The sequence below is a fragment of the Aedes aegypti genome, chromosome 1 (assembly GCF_002204515.2).
Source record: "Aedes aegypti strain LVP_AGWG chromosome 1, AaegL5.0 Primary Assembly, whole genome shotgun sequence".
Classification (NCBI taxonomy): domain Eukaryota; kingdom Metazoa; phylum Arthropoda; class Insecta; order Diptera; family Culicidae; genus Aedes; species Aedes aegypti.
This window is the reverse complement of record NC_035107.1, coordinates 145,265,621-145,289,979: the sequence shown is the minus strand read 5'-3', so window position 1 is coordinate 145,289,979 and position 24,359 is coordinate 145,265,621. Positions and strand designations below refer to the sequence as shown.

Genomic DNA, 24,359 nt, shown 5'->3' with positions numbered 1-24,359 from the left:
TACCATCAAACTGATGTCGTTTACGGTAACACATTTATCTATATTGGTTAGATATAACGCAAACACGTCATTGTCGGGTGCTTCGGTGGACAAGTCCAAGATTTCATCCCGCGTTGTGCTGCTGCAAACCACTTCATTCGTACCATCGAAAACCTTCAGCAATGAGATAGGCGTTGAACAATGATGCGGTGTGGTGAGATCAGAGTTTGTTTGGGTGATTTTCGAGAGCGTACAAACAATATCTGCAACAGTGGTCTTCAGTTCGCTGATGTCATCCAACATGGATTTAGGCGTATCAGTGTTGGTCGCTACGTCGGTTGATACTCTTTTCCTCATTCGGCAAAATACTGTCATACAGGGGCTGCAGATCCATATTATATTGCTCGATAAAGCGCACAAATCCGTTTCGGTCACACTAACGCATTCTGCGTGAAATGACTTTGCGCACATCCCTTCGCACACCGTGTATAGATCAGCATTGATGTCGATCATAACAGAACACTTTCCGCAACAACGATCCATTTTGCAATGATGGCTTTGATACTGAGATTCAGACGGTACCGTTTTGTGGGATTATCACCGTAGATACGACGAATTAGTTGATTCGTTCGATGAACTCGAATCGAGACGGTGGTTATGACGATAAGTATCAGCAATTAAAAAATTTTGATGTTTCAAAACTCGCGATATTATGCGGTGAAATACGAGACGATCAGCGGTTCAAGAATCGATAATATAATGATATGTTATCGAAGGTTTAAACTGTTAGTCGTAAGTTTCAATGTTAGAGTTTAAGTTGCAATAAAAGTGAACTGTAGAGTGTTGTTTCCGTCCAAATAAATTGTGTAATTCAATTGTACGTCGCGTGTGAAGTTATATTTAATCTTGAGAAAGGAAGAGCCGGTTTTGTGGGGAAATTCGCCAGTATCGGGACTGTGAATTCTCACACAGTCCACATGAAACCTATTAGATCGCAGGAAGAGCGATTGGAATTCTACCTGGAGTTGAATCGTTTGGTTGGTAGGCCCCACATACACCCGATACTACGAATGATTTGAAAAAAATAGGATAGAAAGGTGGATGAAGTAGTCATTCAAATACACATTTTTCATACAAAATCTACTTTTTCTCAAAGATAAGTTATTGCAGGTGCACCACTTCCTCTAAGGGCCTTCATTAGCCGAGTGGTTAGAGTCCGCTACTATAAAGCAAGAAAAGCTGAAGGTCATCGTACCTGCCACAGTGCGCATCGTACCTTCGTGCTGTACGTACACGAATTTTCTCTGCTCTTGGAAGTTTTTTAAAAACTACCTAAAGCAACAAAACAGTATTTTTCAGTGCTGAAAAAACAGTACTTTTCAGTGCTAAAATTACAAACGGTACTTTTCAGTGCTACTTAAACAGTACTTTTCAGTACTATTTTTTCTACTATTGATCCCTTTACGATCCTTGTTTGGACCCGTGCCTTCGATTTTTTGTTGGACCCGTTGGCGAAAGCTAGCGGTGGTAATCCTTCTTGGACACCGTCTTGGAAAAAACCCTCTTATGAGGTCACGTCTTCTTTCGTTTATTCACTAAACATGGTTGCAACTACAAACAAAAGGAAGGGTGAATCTCTGAATTTACAACTTTCTTCCAACGTGACAAGAATGGAAGAAAGAACGTTTCTCGGAATGCGAACTTTCTTCCAAGGGTGAAATGGATAATGTTAGTACCGTAATGACGCCATTCACCGCTCATTTGACAGCATTTTAAAAGGTTAAATTCTATCAAAATCAGTCGTTTGATATTTTTCATAACTTTTTGCGCTAGACGCAAGATAAACCATTTGTTTTTGTAGGAAAAAGTTGAAATGTGAAAAATGTATAATGGTACCGAATGACATGTATGCCAAAGATATAGGTTTAGGGCGCCATTCACCGCTCATCCTAAATAATAGGCCCTATACACAGCATTAGTTGGAATCAATTTACTTTAATTAGCTGATTGTTATCTTTGTACTATAGCTAAGAAGCATTTTTTGATCTGCCATAGTAAAATCGTTGTTGAACTCATATTTATTGCCTTAAACAGCCTAAAATTATTTTTTAGAAAAAAAATGTATAAGATAAAATCATTTAAATTTCATTCTGATACAACCCTTTTTGGTATACCGATACATGCTAATAACTTTAAGAGCGAAAATTTGTTCAGATTTTTTTAAATATCTCAATGAGCGGTGAATAGCGGTGAGCAATCAGTTCGATGCTCTAGACAAACTTTCCGAACACCAAATCGAAGCAGCCTCTAGCCCAGGCTCTTTGATTCAAGTGAGGAAGCAAAGAGTGCCGTGGTCAGTTGTTCCGAATTTGGGGGAACTCTTAAAGATCGCGAACTTCTTCTCAAATATCTTGAAGAGAAGAAGCACAATTTTTTTACTTATGACGACAAAACTGAACGTTTGTTCAAAGTTATCTTGAAAGGTCTCTCAAGTGACTATAAGTCACATGAAGAGATCAAAAATGGAATAAATGATTTACTTGGATTTTCCCCAGTCCAAGTAATCACTGACACGTTAATGCTTCCAGTGGACGATTTGCCCTTTGAAGGAAGCACCACACTAGACAAAGGACTAGCATGCAACGCCCAGTGACACAGTCGAAATACTTTCCTGACGAAAAGTTTTCCGGACTGAAGCGGGAATTGAACCCACACTCCTTGACACGATGCGGCTAAATGCTTGGTAACACTAACCGCACGGCCACGAAGGCCACATATGCGCATTATGAAAAAGAGAACCCAATCTGGCATTGTTCGGAAAGGGCTTTCTCAAGAATATTATTTAGTTCACTTTAACAAAAAAGATCTAAATACCGTCGATGGGGGTGACAATGGGTCTGGGGGGTGAGATTGGGTCAAAACGGAAAATATGATTTATGAATTATTTCAGCTAATAACGGTGATATTACTAAAATTAATAATTCATATGTTAGGGAGCATATTACTACACATAATTCATCACAATATACATTTTTAGAAATAGTAGTTTTTGTTTACTATATCAATAAACTTGTATGTTGAAATTAGATAAAATTTACAACATTAAATTTCTCCTGTTCAAAGTATCACGCATGTACTTTAACCTCTACCGTTATATTAGTAGAAGGTTTGAAGTCTTTTCATTACACTTCACACGTATTTTCCGGAATCTATTTGATTTTTCAACAAAAATTTTATTTTTTTCGGTACGGTGTGTAATACATCAAAAATGGGGGTGAGATTGGGCCAAGCAAGAACGACAGTAAATGAAATTGCAAGTCCACTTTTTTGACATTTTACGGTGCCGGTAGTTCTCTTTTTCATTAAGATGTGTTTATTCTTTCTAAATACAGCATCTCTGAAACATCAAACTAGTTTACTTGAGGATTCCGTACAATTAATAACAATGCAACGCATTTTGACAACTTCTCAATCCAGCAACTGTGTTTCGTGCGCAGCAACATCGTAAAATTTTATCCAATGGATTGTTATTTTTTTAATTTAATTATTTATCAGTGTTTTCATATTATAGAAACATCTCCTGAAAGTACAAATGAGTTGGAACACTGAAATATCGTGATTATGACGTCAACATCTGCCTGAAATGTATTGATCGTGGAATGTCACTCCGAAATTTAACTATTTGCGAAGAATTAAAATAATCACTGTTTCAGTACACCTTTGGGGAAACTGAATAGGCTTCATGGCAATGGGGATGAGACTTTGAAGACAATTCGAGGGAAAAAAATAGAAAATTTATGTAAACTTGACGATGAATGTTGTGTTTACATATTTTTTCTCATAGCTCTTCAATTGTTTGGTATAATTGTTCTTTTAAGTGGGTTTATCATACTTGTGAAACATCTTAGATATCTTTTCATCTTGTTTGCATCGTTTTTCATCATTATTCTTCAGCTGTGAATGGTTTTGCAACCATATTATCAAAAACAAGTTATTTCAATTACAGTGACCCAATGTCACCCCCTCTATGGGGTGAGATTGGGTCATTTTTCATTCACTTGTGGTGCCGCTGTGAATAAATATTTTTCTTTAATGTTTTGAACAGTTGTTAATGTACCATCAAAGTACATACACACCAAATTTGAAGTTTATTGGAGTTAAATTGCGATAGTTATTCAATAAATAATTCGTACACATCCTTTTTTGACCCATTGTCACCTCCAACGACGGTATTATTAAAGCTTTAGAAAAAGCTAGACCTATGTTCGATCTCCGTGTGACAAGGGAACATTTCCAGAAACCTGGAGGAAATTACCAGAACCCCACTCAGTGCCGTCGGTGCCAAAAGTGGGGTCATGGTACAAAACATTGCCGCATGGATGCTAAATGCATGATTTGCGGAGGTTCTTCTCACGCTAAAGACGTCTGTCCAGTGAAGGAAGATACCGATAAGTTCATATGCGCAAATTGCGGGGGCAATCATAAGTCAAACTTTTGGGCTTGCCCTTCGCGTAGGCGAGTAGTCGAGGCTCGTGCTAGGCAGATGAACGGAAATGTCCATTACGATAACGGTCGGTTCCGGGATTAGAGTATCGAAAAATGCTCATTTTTCAGTTAACGATCGCTTAAGAATCATACCCATCAGGTGGATTATAATCCTGCTCATGCACAAACTAATTTTAATCCGTCGGGTAGCCGTTCGAATATTTTAATTTTGAATGTATCTACACAAGGAAAATCCTTTGTCGATAATTCCATACTATGAGTACCCGTTCAAATTGTTTCAAATCAAATGGAAAAAAAACCCTGCCACCACAGGTAACTTCTACTCCGCCTCTTCGTCTACCGAAAATTCTAACGGAAAATCATCAGATAATGCACCCACTTCAAGTGATATGTCTGCTATTGATTTTATTTTTTTAACTGAACAATTGAATCAAATGATTGATGCAATATTCAAAACCACCACTATGACTGAAGCAGTACAAGTTGGTGTAAAATTTATTAATCAAATTGTTATTGGATTACGTTTTTCTAATGGATCCAAATAATAATTTAAATATTATAAATTAGAATGCTCGTTCTTTGAATGGTAAAGAGGACGAAATGTCTAATTTTCTTACAGCTAATAACATACATATAGCAATTATTACTAAAACGTGTTTGAAACCTGGATCCAAACTCAGAAAAGATCCAAACTTTTTTGTTTATCGTAATGATCGACTTGATGGGGCATGTGAGGGAGTTGCAATCATCATTCATAGGTGTATCATCAATTGTTTTCGTCATTTGAAACTAAAGTTTTTGAAACTTTAGGTATTTCAGTAACACAGCTTGGTAAATATACTTCATAGCTGCCTATTTGACTTGCGAAAATTGACTCGCAATAAGTCAATTTTTTTTGTCATTGGTGACTTTAATGCCACATTGTTGAAAAACTCGAAAACATATAGAAACAACACAGGACAAAAATACATATAAGGAACAACACAGAAGAAAAGCGGATGAATAGCATCACGCTAATTTATTGTAATATTTCTTGATTAATTTTACTATGCAAAAAATAAAACATACCTTAATTTTTCAACTCGATTTTTTATATGAAAAAATATTTTCTCAAAAAGTACTTCAAAATTTGCAAACCCCCCCCTAGAACTAAATCGTGGTTGCGCTACAGTGTGGAGATATCTCTAGATAAATTACTGCGTGAAATGTTGAAGCTGCTCTGAACGAAAATTTTTGATTCAATACTAGAAGGGACTTTCTCTACAGTGATAGTATTACCCATTGTAATTTATAATAATATTTATAATTTCATATCCTATTCTGTTAGATTTTACGCAATTACAATATTTAGTACTAATGTATTATTATAATATTTAAGTCGTTCACAATCTGTTAATATTTTATAGATCTTTGATCGCATTTGACTGATTTGGTAATGTAGACCAAATCCTAGTAGGAATCTTCATTGTAAAACTGTACACCACGATGTCGCGTTGAAATTTTCAAATTACATACTAAAGTCACAATTGTCGCAAGAATGTCAGACTCAATCCAGCCCCAAAGAGCGTGACCAAATCTGAGATTGCTCAATTCTGAACGGCATTTCCCCAAAGTTTAAGGGTTCCCAAACCAACAAGTGTGAATCCTTCGTCTGTCTCTGTACACAAAACTACTTACCCGTGCTCACGTCGGATGAACATGCCGTCGAAGACCGCAACCGTCTCTTCCAAGGATTCACCTTGTTTCATACCTCTGTTAATTATTTTCATGACGTCTTGCCGTTCTTCTTGCTACCGTTGGTTCTGACCGGGGCGATCTTTTTCTTGCGCTTCTCGCCGGACCAGTCGGCATCGTCTTCGTCGTCCTCGTCGGCCCCGAAGTAGTTGCCGCCGTCTCTCGTGTTGGCTATCCGCCGGCTGGCGATTCGCGATGAATTTCTTCCCATTCCTAAAATAGTGACAGAGTAAGGTGGGGCCATGTACAAAATGTACGACGCGTGCTGTAGAAATCGTCATTCTGCAACTTGTTACGTAAACTAATAGAAGTAATAAACCATAGAAGAAGAATGTTCTTTTGCTGGCGGAGATAGGCGGGGCTATAAATGTCAACGCAAAAATGTATGCAGTTTGACACTTATGTACCCAACATGTTTCTGAGCGAGAGCAAAGGGAACACCAGTGACATTATTCTTCTATGGTTTATTATTTCTATCCGTAAACTACTACATATTTTGGAATTTCACACCATAATGAGGCTGTTTTTCATCACGCCAATCTGTCATGAAACGGCCTACACTGAGTTTTGCAGTAGTCTCGGCCACCCAGAGGAGAAGAAGAAGAAGAAGAAGAGTTTTGCAGTATCGCAGTAATCATTACGCAACTGAAATCAATAGCGTAATGACTATTCCACAACGCTTTTTCATTACGCAACTGTTTTGAGTTACGAAATGGATTATTACACAACAACTTTCAGAAATCGCAAAATAATGATGGATGCATCCCGATATGGAGTGCTTCGCAAGACGGTTCATTTTCGGGACGCCGAGAAGTTTGTTTTCAGTTTTCGCGCGTTTTGCTGGGCGCGTTTTCGGGACGCCGAAAAGTTTTCGGTTCAGTCGAGGATGGATTACCAACTGGTGAGCTCGTTTCATGTTTATATTCTTATGATAACACTTTAAGGGTTTCCGCCAAAAAGTGTCAGTCTCCTTTTTTACGATTTGGAAGGAAACCTTGATTCCCTAAATGGAGTTCAAGATCTACTGCGTAAATCCACCAAAATCGTAAATATTGACCATGATTGTCGGTACCCTTTGCTTCCTCACTTGAATCGTAGAGCTTGGGTTCGATGCTGTTAGGAAAATTTATGTATTACTAGCATTATTATGAGAGGAAATGAGAAGGTTTGTATAACGCTTAGAGATTTGATAAACTTGAGCCATTCGGATTTACACTATTGAAATTAGTCTGAAGTAGCATTTGTATCAAATATAGATTTGCCTGCAAGAATTTGTACGAATGCTTGAACAACGAAATCCAATTTTAAATGAAAGAAACATCTTTAAAACTTGATGATTAGACGCCAGTTGGAATGGTGAATTTCTGGCTAAATGTCCGAGCTGTAGAAGAAACAATGTTTGGTGTTAGTAGAATTGACCGTCAATCATTCTGGTTAGTTAGGCTACACAATTGATGTTGATTGATCGGTCCTGATCCAATGATACTCATTTAAATCTCGAAAGAACTATAAGGTAATATCTCTTAAAAACAACGTTTAACCACTTACCCATACACTTTTCCAAATGTGGCGCAAACCTGGAGGCGGCCACAATCCGGTTGCAGTTCGGGCAGCTGCAATCGATAGCCTTCTTACTGTTGGACGACCCGAAAACGTCCATATCCGGCAGATCGACGATCGTGTACGGTTTGCAGTCCTCCGGTTGGCCCTCGATGGCCGCTCCGGAACCAGTCTTGTACGCGTGGTGCACCTCGAATACCACACCCAGGATCATTTCGTCGACCAGCGAATCCAGCAGATAGTTGGCGGCCTTTTCCCGAGTGTCCGGATCGGCCATGTACTGGCGGAATTCGGTCAGGAGCTCCGTTTCGTCCACATACTCGATGTGGATGGGCTCATTTTCACCCATTGTTGTTGACTGCCCTGTGGAACCACTCTTGCCAGGTCAGGAAGAGTTGTCTACAGGAAACAAAATTTTGAATAATAATTATCACATGAAATAAAGTTTTTATTCCTAAAAATAAAACACACCGAAAGATCCACCTGCGACTAATAAACTGATGCGGCAAAAGGCGCTGTTGACAGCTGGATTGTTTATTTACTTGAAATTTACTCACTGTTCACTGAACGCTGTTCACGTACTCATATTAGGGGTGCTCATATCCTTTTTATCAAGGTTTATATAAATATTGGGTGGTATGAATACAAAGCGTTCACCGGTCAACCGAGGTAGTTCAATGTGTCAAATAGAGCATTCCACCATATTGGAAAACAATATGACAGCTGGCAGGTTTGCTATGCTTCATAAGGTCAGTAAGCCTTGAGATCCTAGCAACATGTTTCCCCTCAAACTATTTTGTTTGCTCCTGTCAATCAACTGCAGTTTTAGCATTCTCTTTTTAAATTCGTTCTATAGATTTTTAGTGCTGACTCGCGAAGGTGATGTTATTTAGGGGTCATGCACAAATTACGTCACGCTCCAAGGGGGGGAGGGGGTCGAGCCAAGCGTGACAAGCCTTACAAAAATTTCAGAGGCTCATACAAAAAGTGTGACAAGGGGGGGGGGGGTCGAAAAAGTTGAAATTTAGCGTGACATAATTTGTGTACCATCCCTTAAGACCTCAATATGTATTGCAAAAATTCATATCAGTGACATACGTTCTAACTTGTTGAAAACTGATGTTTTAAGAGAGGCACGCCTCTGTCCATTGCAGTAACAGTAAGAGCCCGTTCACAAATTTTTCAACGCTGGTGAGGGTGGATTGGTGTCTTAATGATGTTACGGCTCATACTAAAACTAAAAAAAAGTCATTCAAAAAGCGTCACATTGGGGTGCGTAGGTGTCCGAAATGGCCAATTCTAGCGTTATGAAATATGTGAACAAATCCTAATTGGTGGCAGTATGTACGGTTACCTACATTTCTGCACATTACAGGTGAGCAAGTAGGAAGAATAGAATTCAGTACACAATAATGAAAACCTCCTAGAGGAGTAAATATATTCATATCTTTTTCTGGGAATATGTAAAACACTAGAAATATATAGATAATTATTCATGAAACAATCTAGAAAAAAAGTTCAAAATAAGACACCATTTCGCGAGTTTCGTGCTTCATTTCGCCTCTCACCGTTGCAAAAAAAAATCTGAAAATAGGAATATAAAGTCTCCAATCGTAACCTTCTCCATAGCTCAAAACATCGTTCTCAATACATACGAAATAAAACCGAGTAAAGCACAATGACCTCATGATGCCTTAAACAAGCTGGAATCTTCAATTGTACACCAGATTAGCAGTAATAGAGTTAGTCCATGCAAAGCCCATAAATTTCGTTTGAATGCACAATCATGGTATTCTAAAACTAGAAAATGGGAATAAGACTCGATTAAACTATAAAATACGCTTCCCAACTTCTTAACTATGTACTCCGAATCTGTCTTTTCTACAGCACCCATTTTCAATTTGTTTTCCAAAACATAATAAAACAATAATTGTGCCATGGAAACGACATCAATCAGCAGAGGGGAAAATACATCGCCTGCCAGCCGACTCACCAGCTGTCATTTTCTACCCCCGCTGTTTATCATTCCCAGCATCCACTGACTGCTTAGATTAATGTACCTTTCTCATAACCTCTTTAAACGCACTCGAATCTGTAATAAATAAGTATGACGAACGAGAACGTTTGCACTCGCTCATTACGTTTTGTGGGATAAGGAAGAATAATGAAATGACTTTCTTTCATCTCGAACCCCCATTTCATGATCTAAGGATATATGTATTCATTCAAAAGTGTTGTATTCTCATAGATAATTCTTTTATTCATAAGGAGTAAGAGGAAATGTCAATCAATTTCTCTCCCCTGAAATCTGTTTAATGCGCTAGGGCTTTGTTTTGTGGGTTATGTTCTGTTATTTCCTCTACGAGAAAGAATGGTGATCAAATTCTTTCTATTGATGTTTCATTTGGTGAGGAAGGAAATCAATCGCCGTAGAGAATTCTTTCTATTCGTAATAACTGGGCGAATAGTAATGTTAACACACACAGTGGCTTCGTTAATAAGGAACTTTTATCATACCTTATTACATCAGCAGCTTTAGCACAGAACACCAACGCGCCAGGCATCCAGTAAACCATCATCCTAGTTGTGGATTCGAATCCTGATTCCAACAAAAAAAATTATTGATATGGTGAAGAAATCCAAAGATAACGCAAGCCCTAAACATACATTATTTTAAGCTAATATACATCATGAACCCTAAATATACAAACATAAATGCTTTAGTAGGGCTTGTGCATTAAAACTGCTTTACCAAGTATTGCATTAATTTGGTTGTTGTGGGGCCCTTTCCCACTTTAATTATGCATTATAAAGCTCTTAAAGGTTATGTCACTTCATTCTATTCTATTCTATTCTAAGCGCTTGCACAGCCAATATTGAAGAGCATCCTGGAAATACTAAAATTTCTTCTAGCATTTTATTGTCAGCATTAACATGTGCAGCATATCGGTGATATGATACATATGTTAAAATGGCCAGGCCCACTGTGCAGACTTGGGTTTGAAGATAACTCAAATGTTCAAGGCGATCAGATTATCCACTTATGAATAATATGATAGACGTAAGTGTTTGAATTGTTTAAAGGAAGAAACGGGGACAACCGTACCAACCGTCTCATTTCAAGGGAAAAGCTTAAATCGTTGGGAGTGGCGTTGCTAAGAATGTTAATGCACACTCCATTGTTGTAGGTGCTCTTCTTTCAGGGATGGGACACAGGTATTTATCCCTTATGTCCTGGCTCGGAAGCCTAGGTTAAAGCGCCATTACTCGCTCTCTGAAAAGATAAGAAAATATTAAGGTTAACTCCCTACCCCCCTTTTTAATTTACAAACCGTATCGTAACAAAGCACATAATTATTCACAAATCGTTATAGAATTCAGATTAGTACTCCGTCATTATATATTGTGACTGAATCAACTGATTGATTCTGAGTCAGAACGAACCATGTTTGTTGATGACTTCAGAAAAATATGCAACAGTTAATAATATCAACTTATTATTATTATTATGTTTGCTAAAGCATGCAAATTAAAATATAATAAAAAAGATCAGAGTTTATAGAACCCTTAGCATATAATTACGAGACTTGAAAAAGTTAATTATTTAATAAGCAAACAATCCTTCTATTAGAGAACAAATATCTCACCGAATCCAAAGCAATAAAATGGCTGCGTTCGATCTAGCATCACAAACATCAGGTATTCGGAGGACCAATTGGCTTGAAGTGTTTTCAATAGTTACTTCCAGGTTCACACTAGTTTTTCACTTTTAAATCTTGATGATTTCACATGGCAATGAGCGTTCAATCGACGGAACGGAACGGAACGTCGTTCAAATTTGTAATTCATAGTTTTCAATAATATTTCAATAATCCCACGCACAGCGCAAAAAATCAATCTGCAAACTCAGGACGGTCCTGAACATTGTTGTTTACTCTGCACTTTTAATCACCTCGCGACGCAAAACAAATACGGCTAGATTAGTAAAATTATACACCTTTATCAGCCATTTCGCGATGCTACCAGTCGAAATGAAAATTTACGCGAAGCGAAAAAAAATACGACCCTAAAGGTTATGTCACTTCAAAACAAAAACTGATAGCACACTACAGAGTAAACATAAAGTATTCATATACAGCTTCGTGGTTACTTTGGCAGTGTCGTCGCTCGGCGGCCAGTGCAAGAAACTGAATGTTCGAAAGGTTGTTGCCTGTACTTTGCTGCTGGCGCCAACTGTTAGCGGTTATGAACGAAATGAACAGTCGTTACCCTACAGCTTTGTGGAATTTTTTTTAGAGAATCTTTAAAAAATCCCGGTTGGTAGCAGAGCTACTTGGACACTTATATGATTCACTTTGGCATAAGAGGTTTTTCTCAGCCAAATTGTCTGAAACTTTGCAATAAGAAGCACTTCGACTACGACGTATATTCTGGTCTAGAAGCTCAGTAGCTTTCAGAAAAAAACACTGCCGAAATGAATCAAAAATGCCAAGAATAGGATCTGGCTCCCTATATTCAAAAACAAACTTCAAATATCTGGATTAATCTAATCAAGATTATTTTGACCACCCCCTTGTGTAGTACGCAGTTGAAAAGAGTTGTCAGTTCAAACGGGAATCGCTGTAGAAAATTTCTGCAAGGAATCGACGAGAATATTTTTTAGCGATTCCTGTTCAGCAGCAAATCAGGCTTAATAAAGGATATCAATATAAACAATCCATGGTAGTTTGCCAAAACACAACTATATTTAGGTATTCACCTTTTGAAAATGTAAAATCATCGGAAAACGCCTAGAAATTTTAATGACGTTTACTTGAATTTTGACAGGTTTTGACGCTCTGCCCTTCAAATGTGCGGTTTTCCAGTGACAGTTGTGTGACAGGTTGCCTTGACTTCTGGGAGCTCGTAATCTAAGTCAGCTGACTTCTCTCCCTCAGGTCAAACTCTCTTCCTCCTTGGAGTGCACAACGCCCAAAAATAATGCTCACCCAGCGCACTTTATTCCTTGATGTTGCCAGCTGCCTCGTTCAATAGATTTAGCAGGTACGTAACCGCGAACTGACTGTTGTCATCGGCAATCGTACTTCTCCAGTCGATTGTAAATACTATAAACAAAGAAAACTGATTTTGTTTTAGCATTTCTGGCAAGAAATTTCCCACGCAACAGGATGGGCTATTACTTTTCAGGTTCAAAATATATATAAACTTATCATTCCTGCCTGAGTGCTATTTGCTTCCCACTTTTCACACAAACCTTGACGCCTGACTGCGACCCTGGACCCATTCTTGGTGAATGCATGCGAGATCAGCTTGACAGTTGCCAATCACTCACGTCTCACCACGACTCCATCGGAGAGAAAATCCGCAACAGCAAAGCAACCCGTGCCCAAGCCCGCAAACCAAATCCCAAAAAGCGCAGAGACGAATCATCCAGCCAGTCAACGAGAAGAACTCCGACGCGATTGATTGCTTGTGTTGCCGTGGTAATTCTGCGTGTGCGCCTTCTCTCTGATTGGAGAAAAAGTAGTTTTTCCCTGCGAAGGAAGAAAAAATTCTGTTCCATTCCGGTTTCTTGGAGCCTATTTTCGTTGTTGAAGCGTTAAAACATACTAATTGGAAAGGTAATTCCCGCTGGCGGATGGTAGTTTTTAGTTTAAAAGATTCCCTGCCAGGAAAATAGGGCTTTGGAAAAAAGTGCTTTCCTTTGGTGCATTGTCAGCAGCGAGAAATCGATTGGCAAAATTTTTTCTCTAATGGCTTTTTCGGCAACGGAGGAATTTCGTCGTTGGTGTTCCGTATCAAATACCCGAGTTTGGAATGGGCTTGGTGATGGTAATCAGTGAATTCTTAGGGATAATCGGTTATCTCCGGTGAAAATGGTGAAAATTTGCGTTGAATTTGTGCCGAGACGATATTTTTTTCGCTCCTGCTACGCCCTTTCTGTGTGAAGATTAGGGTGTCACAAAAATTTCACTTTGTCAGAAAACTCGAGAGCTCAACCTCCAAAGAATGGTAGTTGAGGGTGTTACAAACAAACTTTTGTTTTTGGGAGAATTGGTAGAACAAACGATTAGATGTTGACCCGTTGAGATTATTAAAAAAAGCCCAATTTTTGAGACTTATATTAATCAAAAATTTCTAAATCAGCACAATTTCGTGATACTCCTTTATGTTTATTTTTTATGTCTTATGTAAGGGAGAGTTAACGGTATTTTTAGTACATTTCTATTCAAAATAATCAAAAGTAAGTATCGTATTTCACACTAGCATATTTAGCTGTGGCTAGAGGGGAAATTTTACGAGGAAAAACTTTGTTGAAGACATACCACTAATTTATGCGCTTTTGAGTAATTCATGGTCTGCCTGTCAGTAACGCTTTGAAATGTTTCACTAAACACTACCGGGTACCCCCGTTGGTTTGACCACATTTAATCTGAACACTTTTTAATTTGTACCCCGCTAATTTGCACATCGTTCAGATTAAAAATGGTTCAAACGTCATTCAGCTCATGGAACGGAGTAAAGTGAAATGGAACGCTGTGAAATGGAACGCAGAATCAAAACAAAACAGCCAAAAGGGTAACCAGAAGTACGCTTTTCTGTTGATCGTGTTGACTAGAAGTTCAAATTAAAAATGAACCCCGATGGTTTGCATGAGGTACCGTTCAATTAGCGGGGGTGTACGGTATCACACATTTTTAGAACACTATTAGCAGTTTATTGAAATTTTAGAATACTACAACTGTCATTTCGAAAGACAACAATAAATTAAAAAAAAATGTTGGTGACTATATGTAGAATATTCTGGTACTTTCAAAAAATCACACAAGTAAAAAGTTTACAACAGCATTGAAGGCCATGATTATTTGAGATTAGAACATTACAACAGAATTTAGAAACATGTTCAATGAAATATGACCGAGTTGACCAATGAATGAACCTTTTGGTAACTTCATAAGGCAACGAAACTTTTATTATATACTATACACGTGAAATCATCAAACAGACTTGATCAGTTTATCTTCGATGGAGATTGAAGCAACTCGGTGATAGCAAAAATAAATCACAGTAGTAAGAATATGAATTGTAAAATAATTTTAGTTTGCTCTACATTATTAATCAAACTAGTCGGGGTTTTTTCCCCTCTAAAAGGTTATGCGCTGTTGTTAAAGAAGTCGTATAGACAGCCTGCGGAAAAGGTGAAAATTTTCATGATGGAGCGATGGGGAATCCAGAAACTCAACGGAGGAAACTACAGCGTGTGGAAACCCTACTCACCCGAGAAGACCTTTGGCACCACATCACCGGGGCGGAATCGGTGGGCGATGAAGTTAATCCGTGACTGGCGAGGAAATCAATTTCCTGGTGCTTGACGGAAGTTGCAAGCAGGAGGTAATTTTGGTCGATGGCACTACGACAAAAGCGGAAAGCATCGGATCGTTCCTGTTAATATTACTTTCTCCGGAGGGTCAGCCATTAAAAGCAACCCTCAAAGAAGTGCTGTTGATACCGGAATACAAATCGCACCTGGTTTCGATGAAGAAGTTGGTTTTATTCGGAGCCTTGGTTGTTTTCGACATCAACAGATTCCGCATACTGAAAAACAAGAAGGTGATTGCAGGATCGTCCGTATCCGGAGGGCTATATTGCATGAAAGTAGCCCAGTCAAATACAACGCCGGCGTATGTTTGAATCCCTGAGGAGAAAAAAGGGTATTTAGAGGCTAAATCACTTAAGCCGTTATACGTCGGTTACTCCATGCAGCCAGGAGGAAGAGTTCAGACCAACGATTGGAAAGTTCAGCGCCCACCGGCTGACGAACGAGAATGGCCTACGACTGATAGCCTCCAAGAACATGGCCATTCGTAGCACCTACTTCCAGCACTGCCTCCCGTATCGGTACACCTGGAAATCATCACAGCAGACGGAATCACAAATCGACCACGTTAAACCAACCAACGACCGACCAACATAAAAGCAGCCATCAACAACGCAGCCGAGAGCATCGTCGGGTACGTGGAAAAAAGGACATGTTACGATTGGTTCGACGAAGAATGCAGGCAGGTTTTAGAGGAGAAGGAACAAAACGTGGAGCAATATAAAAGGAAAAGTAAGCAGCAAATTCGCCTATTCCGGGGCAAAAAGCGCCGCCTGGAAAAAGTGGAATGTGAAGAAATAGAGCATCGTTCACAAGAAACGCGAATGTTCTACGATAAGCTTAAAGCTCCCGAAAAGGCTTTGTGCCGTGATCTGAAATGTGTAGGGATAAGGACGGAAGCATCTTGACGGACGGATGTGAGGTGATTGAAAGGTGGAAGCAGCACTACGGTGAACACCTGAATGGCACGGAGAACACAGGCGCAGAGGGTCACGACAGCGGAGGAAGTGACTACGTCAGCACGGCGGATGAAGGAAACCAACCTGTTCCCGGATTGAGGGAAGTTAAGGATGCCATAAACCAGCTGAATAATAACAAGGTAGCTGGTAAGGATGGTACTGGAGCTGAATTCATCAAAATGGGCTCGGATAGGTTGGCCGCCTGTCTGCAACGGCTGATTGTCAGGATCTGGAAAACGGAACAGCTGCCGGAGTAGTGAAAGCAAGGGGTCACATGCCCCATCTACAAGAAGGGCGACAAACTGGAATGTGAAAACTATCGTGCGATCACTATCCTGAATGCCGCCTACAAAGTACTATCCCAGATTATCTACGTCGTCTATCACCAATAGCAAATGAGTTTATGGGAAGTTATCAAGCTGGTTTCAAGCTGGTCGCTTGATGACGGGCCAAATCTTCACTGTACGGCAAATCCTCTAGAAATGCCGTGAATATTAAGTCCCAACACATCACCTGTTCATCGATTTTAAGGTGAAGATGAATCGAAGCCAAATTTCGATTTTTCAAGAGCACGAATCTGGAGAACCGACCATCCGTTTGAGCTGAAAACTTACTCGATTGTTCACCACCAGCCAGTAACCAATCGATTAAATTTTCAGCTTAAATGGATGTTTGGTTCTCCAGATTCGTGCTCTTGAAAAATCGAAGTTTGGCTTCGATTCATTTTCATCTTAAAGCGGCTTATGATAGCAACCACCGCATAGAGCTATAGAAACAAAAAGACAAAAGTCGGCATGCTGATAGGCGGAACCAAACGCGACAGAGCCCGCCTAGGAAGCAGTGTTACGATAGACGAGGATAGTTTTGAGGTGGTTGATGATTTCGTCTACCTCGGATTCTTGTTAACGATTGATAACAACGCTAGTCGTGAAATACGGAGGCGCATCATCAGTGGAAGTCGTGACTATTATGGGCTCCAGAAAAAGCTGCGATCGAGAAAGATTCACCCTCGCACCAAATGCACCATGTACAAAACGCTAATAAGACCGGTGGCCATGCTGGAAGAGGACCTGCAAGCACTTGGAGTGTTCGAACGAAGAGTGCTTAGATGGTGCAAAGATGGTCATCTTTGGCGGTGTGCAGGAGAATGGTGTGCGGCGGCGGAGAATGAACCACGAGCTCGCTAGGTTCTACGGCAAACCTAGTATTCAGAAGGTGACGAAAGCTGGAAGGGTGCGTTGGGCAGGGCATGTTGCAAAACTACCAGACAACAACCCTGCAAAGATGGTATTCGCGTCGAATCCGGTTGGTACAAGAAGACGAGGAGCACAGCGAGCGAGGTGGCTTGATCAGGTACAACAAGATCTGGAGAGCGTGGGCCAAAACCAAAGTTTGAGGGACACAGCCATGGACCGAGTAAATTAGCATAACATCGTTAACGAGGTATTATCAAACTAATTGATGTAACATCAAGTAAATAAAAATAAATAATCCATGCTGCACCAGGCGTACACATTCATGGAACCAAGCAACGACAAGCTAACCATCAGTCGTGACTGCAACTTCCTGTCAGTGGAAGAGGTTCGGGCCGCCGAATCCCAGCAGGGAAGTGTGATTAAATTGTTGGCACCGTAATCTGAAGCACCCGTTCTTCCAGCCAATGTGAGTACTAGTGATGACGAATTGGACGAGTCCGATTTTCGTGGGTTGAAAACCAGCTACGACGATGACAATGAAGAGACATTTTTAGAAGATACACCGGCACATCCGACAGTGACGGACGTTGCTTTCGAATCTGACATATAGCGTACCACAAAAAGAAAACACCCATGCGGTAGTGTGATACCGTTCAAATAGTATTGCGGCGCTCTTTTTAAATCCACATCCAGCGGCGGCGGTAACGCGCAGAAGATATGCGCGCAATTCAATCGCAACGTCAAAATTCAAGTAGGCTTGGATTTTTTCATTCTTCAAGGACGCAAATGTTTCAAGTTTACTAAAACTGAATCATTTGGTGATTTTCATTATCACTGCGACGATATATCGACATTTTCAGATAATCGCATTACGTGGATTTATCTTGCAGAGCACAATAACGCAGTAAGCAGAAGAGCCCCGCATTGAGGGAATAATGGCCGAGTCCGAGCGCGATATGTGGAAGCAAGCTTTAGCGGAAGAGTTGCTGTCGCATGAAGAAAATTCCACATGGGAGGTAGTTCATTTGCCGCCAAACGCTATTGGCTGCAAATGAATATTCAAGAAGAAGATGGACGAGAGCGGCAACGTGGTTCGTTATAAAGCCAAACTTGAAGCGCAGGGCTTTAGTCAACAGTATGGAACCAACTACGATGAGGTTTTTGCGCCAGTCGCCAAGTAAACTACGTTTCGCACACTGCTGAGTGTTTGCGGTCGCCGTAACCATATAAAGCACTTTGATGTGAAGTCGGCATATTTACATGGTGAGCTGAAGGAGACCATTCACATGAATCGACCAAAAGATGAGGCCGAAGGCGAGGGTTGCTTGCTAGGTACGGAAAAGCTTATATGGTCTCAAGCAAGCCGGAGTACAAACGAGTTCGGAAGTATCTTGCAGACAGTTTACCATGACGTGTCTTGGAGGTTTGAAGTATTATATGGGAATCCGAATGACACTATTAGATGGTAAGTTTTTCCTGAATCAGCAAAATTACGATAAAGTTGCGGGACGATATGGGCAAACTAATGCAAAGCACTCTCTCCACTCGGATCCATTAGAAGATCCCGGGTACCCACATGCACACCATCTTCTGTACATTGCGGTGAACACGAGACCGGACATTGCAATCGGTGCTTCAATTCTTGGTCGCGAAGTGAGTCGACCAACGGAAGCAGACTTTAACCGAAGCAAAGCGGACGTTCCAGTAATTGAGCTCAACAGCAAATTTGAGTCTGAAACTAGGTTCTTCAGAATCGTACTTCGATGCAGACATTGCCGGCTACAAAGCAAACCAGAAATGAAACATCGGTTTCATCTCTTGCCTTGGAGGATCAGTCAGCAGAGCAGCCCGCAAACAACCATGCGTCACACTTTCTTTGACCGTGACACTTTCTGAAGAAAGCCGCTGATGTGGTTGATCGAACTGCTTAAGGACGTTGACGATAATATTCCTGCTCCAGTACATAGTCATCAACGAGGACAAGCAGAGCTATATTATTAATAGCAGTGCAAAATCCACTGGTGATAGCAAACGTACAAAACATCGATACCCGTTTCAACTACCTACATGAAGGAGCAGGTGAACAATGGTGTGATGGACCTTCGCTATTGTCCTAGCGACACAATGGTGGGCGATGGTTTGATCAAACTTTTGAAGCGCGTGAAGATGGGTAAGATGCGAAGGCAGATGCGAGCTTGAGGAAGAGTGATGGAGATCGAAGCAACTCGGTAGTTGTAAAACCAATCACAGTAGTCTATAAGAATTTGAATTGTGCTCTGCACTGTTTTGATATTGTATAGTGTTTTGACGTTTACTGGTTGAAAGAGTGAGACTGATTTCTTTGCAGAGTCCCATTGCAAAATGAATTCAGTTTAGGCAGCGTCCATAAATAACACATGGTTCATCACAAAATCGTAGACTCTCCCTCCCCTCTAAAATGCTACGTCATTTATGAATCTTCCCTTACTCTCAATCAAACCAGAAGGGTTTTCTTTGTCCTCTAAGAATCTGAACACTGACCAATTGTATGTCAAAACTTGCACCACCTGATTTCTCTTGGTTCGAGTGGAAACTAATGTGTGAAATTGGATCACATTTATAAACTTTAATTCAGAAATTCTTGAATAACTCATAAACGCATTAAGGGGTCTATTTTGTAATTCGAACGATTTCACGTGACTCGTTCGTAGTCATTGTCGATCAATGTAAGCTTGCATATTTCAGATGTCACCCGTCGACTCCCATAATAATTCAGTCACATAGAGTGACAACTGTCGATAAACTCGAGTGACAGAGCCAAGTCGAGCGAAATTTTAGGTCGACAGTGACTCCAGTCGAGTCGTTTTTGATCGTAGTTTAAAAAAATGTGAGCATTGTATTCTATTCGTAAACAAAACCGAAACACAATGAATACATTTTCATCGAATATATTTTAGTTTTGAACAAATAAACAGCTTTTGAAGTATAAATTATTACGATAACTACGTTGACTGATTCTTAAACGTTAAGTTTTATACTCACTTTTGTTTGTTTGTTTTTGTTTAATAAAATGTAGGGGAAAAGCCGTAATTTTTGACCTACAAGAATTCTGTACCAATTTTCGGATTTTCATACAAAGTAGGCTACAATCGTATGAATGGGTCGAAATTGGTGCTCTTCCCATATTAAAAATTTTAGAAGTTTCAAATGATTTGGACCAAGAAAGATCTGCATAAATATAGAAAAGGGAATCACGAAAATTTGCTGATATAGATTTTTATTAGATATTAGTAACGAAAATTGGAATTTTACATAAATCCCAACTGGACATCCTCTAAACCTCAATTATCAGAGTTGACAAAGTGAAATTTTGGGACACCCTAGTGAAGATAGAAAAACGGCGCTGGAGAAGGAGAGAGAGAGAGAGAAGATGTCGGGAAAAAGTGGTTCCAGTTCCAGACCGAAGATGAGAGACAGTGCGGCAGTTTGAAATTGCAGAAAAGTGGTCCTTCGGATTGTTCTTATTGCAATACACACCTATACGGACACGCGCACACCAACACAGTCAAAAGTCGTAGGAGTACCGAAAAGAGAAGGATGAACAGGATTTCCCATTCTTCCGATGCGAGCGCAAGGCCTCATTCAGGGTCATTAGGCCAGCATGTGGTGAAAAACGCCAAATTCTTTGTGCTTAAGCTATTCCAGCTTGGGCTTGAGGAGGAGGCTCGTCGGTGGCGGAAGTGCAATTATACGGATTGTGTGAGATCATATTGTGATGTGTGGAATTCAGTACTTTTTATGATGACTAATAAGCATGTGGTTTCGTCATGTTATCTTATAATGCATTCGACGAGTTCAATGTGCTATAGGGCAAGTGTACCATTAGTGGTGCACCTAAGAGAAAACTGCTAAAACATGATGATGATAAAATAAAATAGATCTCAAATCCTTCTATCATTCAAATGTATAAAAATTCATTTGAAATTTCCCTGCAATTAGCCTTGCACCAATAATAGGAACACTGTTCTTTTAGTGGAGGTATGTTTTAAGAATGATTCCTTTAGTGGCGCAATCCATTGATTTCTTATGGGACCTTCCACTATGGGTCAGTACCCATCAGTATGCAACACTATAGGTGCAAAGGAGCAACAATTTTAAGCAAAATAATTGTTTTAAATAGTTTTACGGTTAAATTTCATGAATATTATTCGATTACTTGCATCATTTTCGCATCGTACATAAAAGAAAAATATCACATAATCATTTATTAGCGCGAAACAGGCCAAAAGACACTACCTCCTTTATTGGAGCTACCTCCACTAAGGGAGCGTTTGCCCTAGTAAAGTTCATTATGTACGGAATGCTTTATCCGCTGAGGCATTCCTTGGAAGTACGTAAAACAAAATACATAGTGAATATCAAGAAACACAAAGATAAACTTGTCGTACAGTGGGATTCTGTAAGATGTTAGATTTTAGGAGACGATCCAACATTCTTACAAGATTTTTAATCAAGGATACGGGTCTCATGAAATAATTATTAAGTTTGAGAGGTTTTCAATTTTCAACGGATTTTTGAGAATGTCTGCATATTTTTTCGAATACTAGGGGGTTCCTTGCAAGCTCCTGAGAATGTATAATTAGTTATTGGGATTTATTTCCGAAATATGTTGATTCCTAATAAACTCTTACGATCTTCCAGAGATCTTCGGGTTCCAGAGAAATTTTCAGCAATTTCGCAGCGATTGCTTAGGATTTTTCAATACCTAGCTTAGGATTGCTTTCAATACCTAGCGAGATACTGAGAATTTAAATAGCAAGATGCTTCAGTGCCCTAGCGTGTTCCTATAGATTCTTCACAAGCACCCGAAGATTCATATCAGGCTCTTGATGTTTCATAGCAGAATCCTGTAAATTTTCGTTGATTTCATAAGGTATTTTTATAACATAGTCAATCATTCGTTATTAGATGCTTTGCTATATCAGAACCATAAATTAAAAGAGCACTTCAGAACTTACTAAATGTTGTCAAATTTTACGCTGAGAGCCTAAAAGTCAAACTGATTTTTAATGTGCATGCATTAATCAAATTATAGAACTCATGCAGTTTTATAACACTCAACGCCTTTGTTTTGTTAGTACGTCTTTGTAAGAACACAGTATTACTTTTTTTTGTATTCTTGCTTTGAGGAAATGTCAGGTTCTTAAATAAAGGACACTTATGCGATTATTGATTTTATATTGATTTCTACCCCCAGATAATGGGCACTAATTTTCAATTAATTAACATAATTATTGATTAGACCTAACAAATACATACAGTGACTTAATATCAATATACCTGTATACGTTATCAATATTATAATGAAGGTCATCATTAGACTGGCCCTTAAAAAAAAAGTTGTAAAACTTAACGGGGCACCCCCTACACGCAAAAAAATTGTGCGGTAAGAACTACTATTTTAGGGGGTTAACTTAAGCGCTCGCACCGGCAATTTTCAGCAGACCAGAAATGCGCTTGATTTTACCATGTTTGTAGTCGAAATCAGATTGTTGTAAATTATTTCTGTCAAATGTACCAGTTATATGGTGGGATGTACCGTGAACATAGTAAATTGGTCTAAAATTCCATGGTAGTTTCAAGAATGGGCGTAGTCAGCTACAATAGTAATTATTACCACAGAAGTTTTTCCCGTGTAGATATGAGCCTTAGGGTAAGAAAAACGCTCTCTCAAAATTTCAACTCAGCTCCACTAGCTAGCGCAATCGTTATGAAGTTTGTATGGGATATTCTTCTCAAATATATTGAAAATTGACCCTTTGTCACTGTTTGTATACGGAACACTAATTGTTCGCGTTCAAATAAGCCCAGAATGACAAATACACTAGTTAATACCCAAATGAACATAATTGCAGAAGGTTGTATCTGGAATTAATCTCATTTTCATTACTTTTTCAGTTGTTAAAAGTTAGGCTTAGATCAGCACTCCCGTACAGTCACTTATATGCATGCGACATGTGCCTCAGCTCGCCCAGCGTCATGCGCTTAGTGGTTACCTCCAAGCTATGTTGAAGAAATACAAGCAGTATTGCATGATATACTTCAGATAATTAAAACACCAATTTTATTAATTTTGATCGTGGTACAATCTTCTACAATATTCTTCAAACAGTAGATGATGTGCTGTTGCTCATATGTTTGAGCTGAAAATCCCATATTAACTTCAATTCAAATGCGCCAGCTCATGGAACGACCAAATGAGCTGAATTTTTCAGAAAGGCTTCCTCTAACCCCAAAAAATAATCCTGGGGGGTGCCCCATGGAATCATACAACTTTTTTTCCCCCATACTGAGCTGGGCCAGTCTAGTCATCATGTAATATTTGACAGAAACTGTTTCCATTTACTTCTTTGCAATAATGTGAAAGTATTGAATTTGGGTCTAAAATTGGTTCATTCCATATTTGTACACCCGTCAAAAATCGAACAACAGCGATCAATGCAATTTTATAACATCGTTCACATTGGAGTAAATAGAGATAGGGTTGGGGGTTGACAGTTCCAGAGCATCGAATTGACCCCTTGAAATTTTTTGAAAAATATTTGACGAGATTATTGATCCAACATATTTTTTCTAGGTTTCTGGATGATCATTGTTTGACAGGCATGAACAAAAAGTCTCATACTGCCAAACTCTTTTTTGTCCCTTTTTCCATGATGATCTCGATTTACGTTTCAGAATTGGCAGAGTTAATTAAATCATATGTAGTCTTATGATTAATTAAAAACCAAAGGCTTAAGTTACCAAGTAGGGGGATTAGGGGCATAGTGAACACACGGGGCGAAATGGATACCCCCTTGATCTCTGATAATATGGATACTTCATCGAAAGTTTATATACTTCCTGAAATTTGTGATGTATTTGAAATGTTTGACGATATAAAAGTTTATTTTTTCGCTACAAATATCCTTTGAAATTTAACTTTAAGTTTTACTCAGTTTCAAATTGACATATAAGCAAGTCGGAGGAATAGAGTGTCCATTCCCCGGCCATTTTTCTTGTCCCGGG

At 39.3% G+C, this 24,359-nt stretch overlaps 2 protein-coding genes across 11 annotated transcripts in view; one reads left to right on the top strand and one right to left on the bottom strand.

Moving 5' to 3' along the window:
- Nucleotides 1-5,769: 5,769 nt before the first annotated feature.
- LOC5565040 (SAGA-associated factor 11 homolog) lies at nucleotides 5,770-8,343 on the bottom strand. Its single transcript, XM_001649332.2, has 3 exons — nucleotides 8,251-8,343; nucleotides 7,768-8,178; nucleotides 5,770-6,432 (listed from the first exon to the last, which is right to left on the bottom strand). Exons 2-3 carry the CDS (start codon nucleotides 8,126-8,128, stop codon nucleotides 6,251-6,253), a joined length of 543 nt encoding a protein of 180 aa, XP_001649382.2. The 5' UTR covers nucleotides 8,129-8,178; nucleotides 8,251-8,343; the 3' UTR covers nucleotides 5,770-6,250.
- Nucleotides 8,344-13,167: 4,824 nt separating this feature from the next.
- LOC5565055 (synaptosomal-associated protein 25) overlaps nucleotides 13,168-24,359 on the top strand; it is a 69,012-nt gene continuing 57,820 nt past the window's right edge. For 3 of the 10 annotated variants that reach the window (XM_021849825.1, XM_021849830.1, XM_021849848.1), the window contains exon 1: nucleotides 13,170-13,400. The gene's annotated coding sequence lies outside the window, so the exon portion shown is untranslated. Of the gene's footprint in view, nucleotides 13,401-24,359 lie in introns of all 10 variants that reach the window. The other 7 variants (XR_002501286.1, XM_021849808.1, XM_021849820.1 and 4 more) reach the window with 5 other exon arrangements.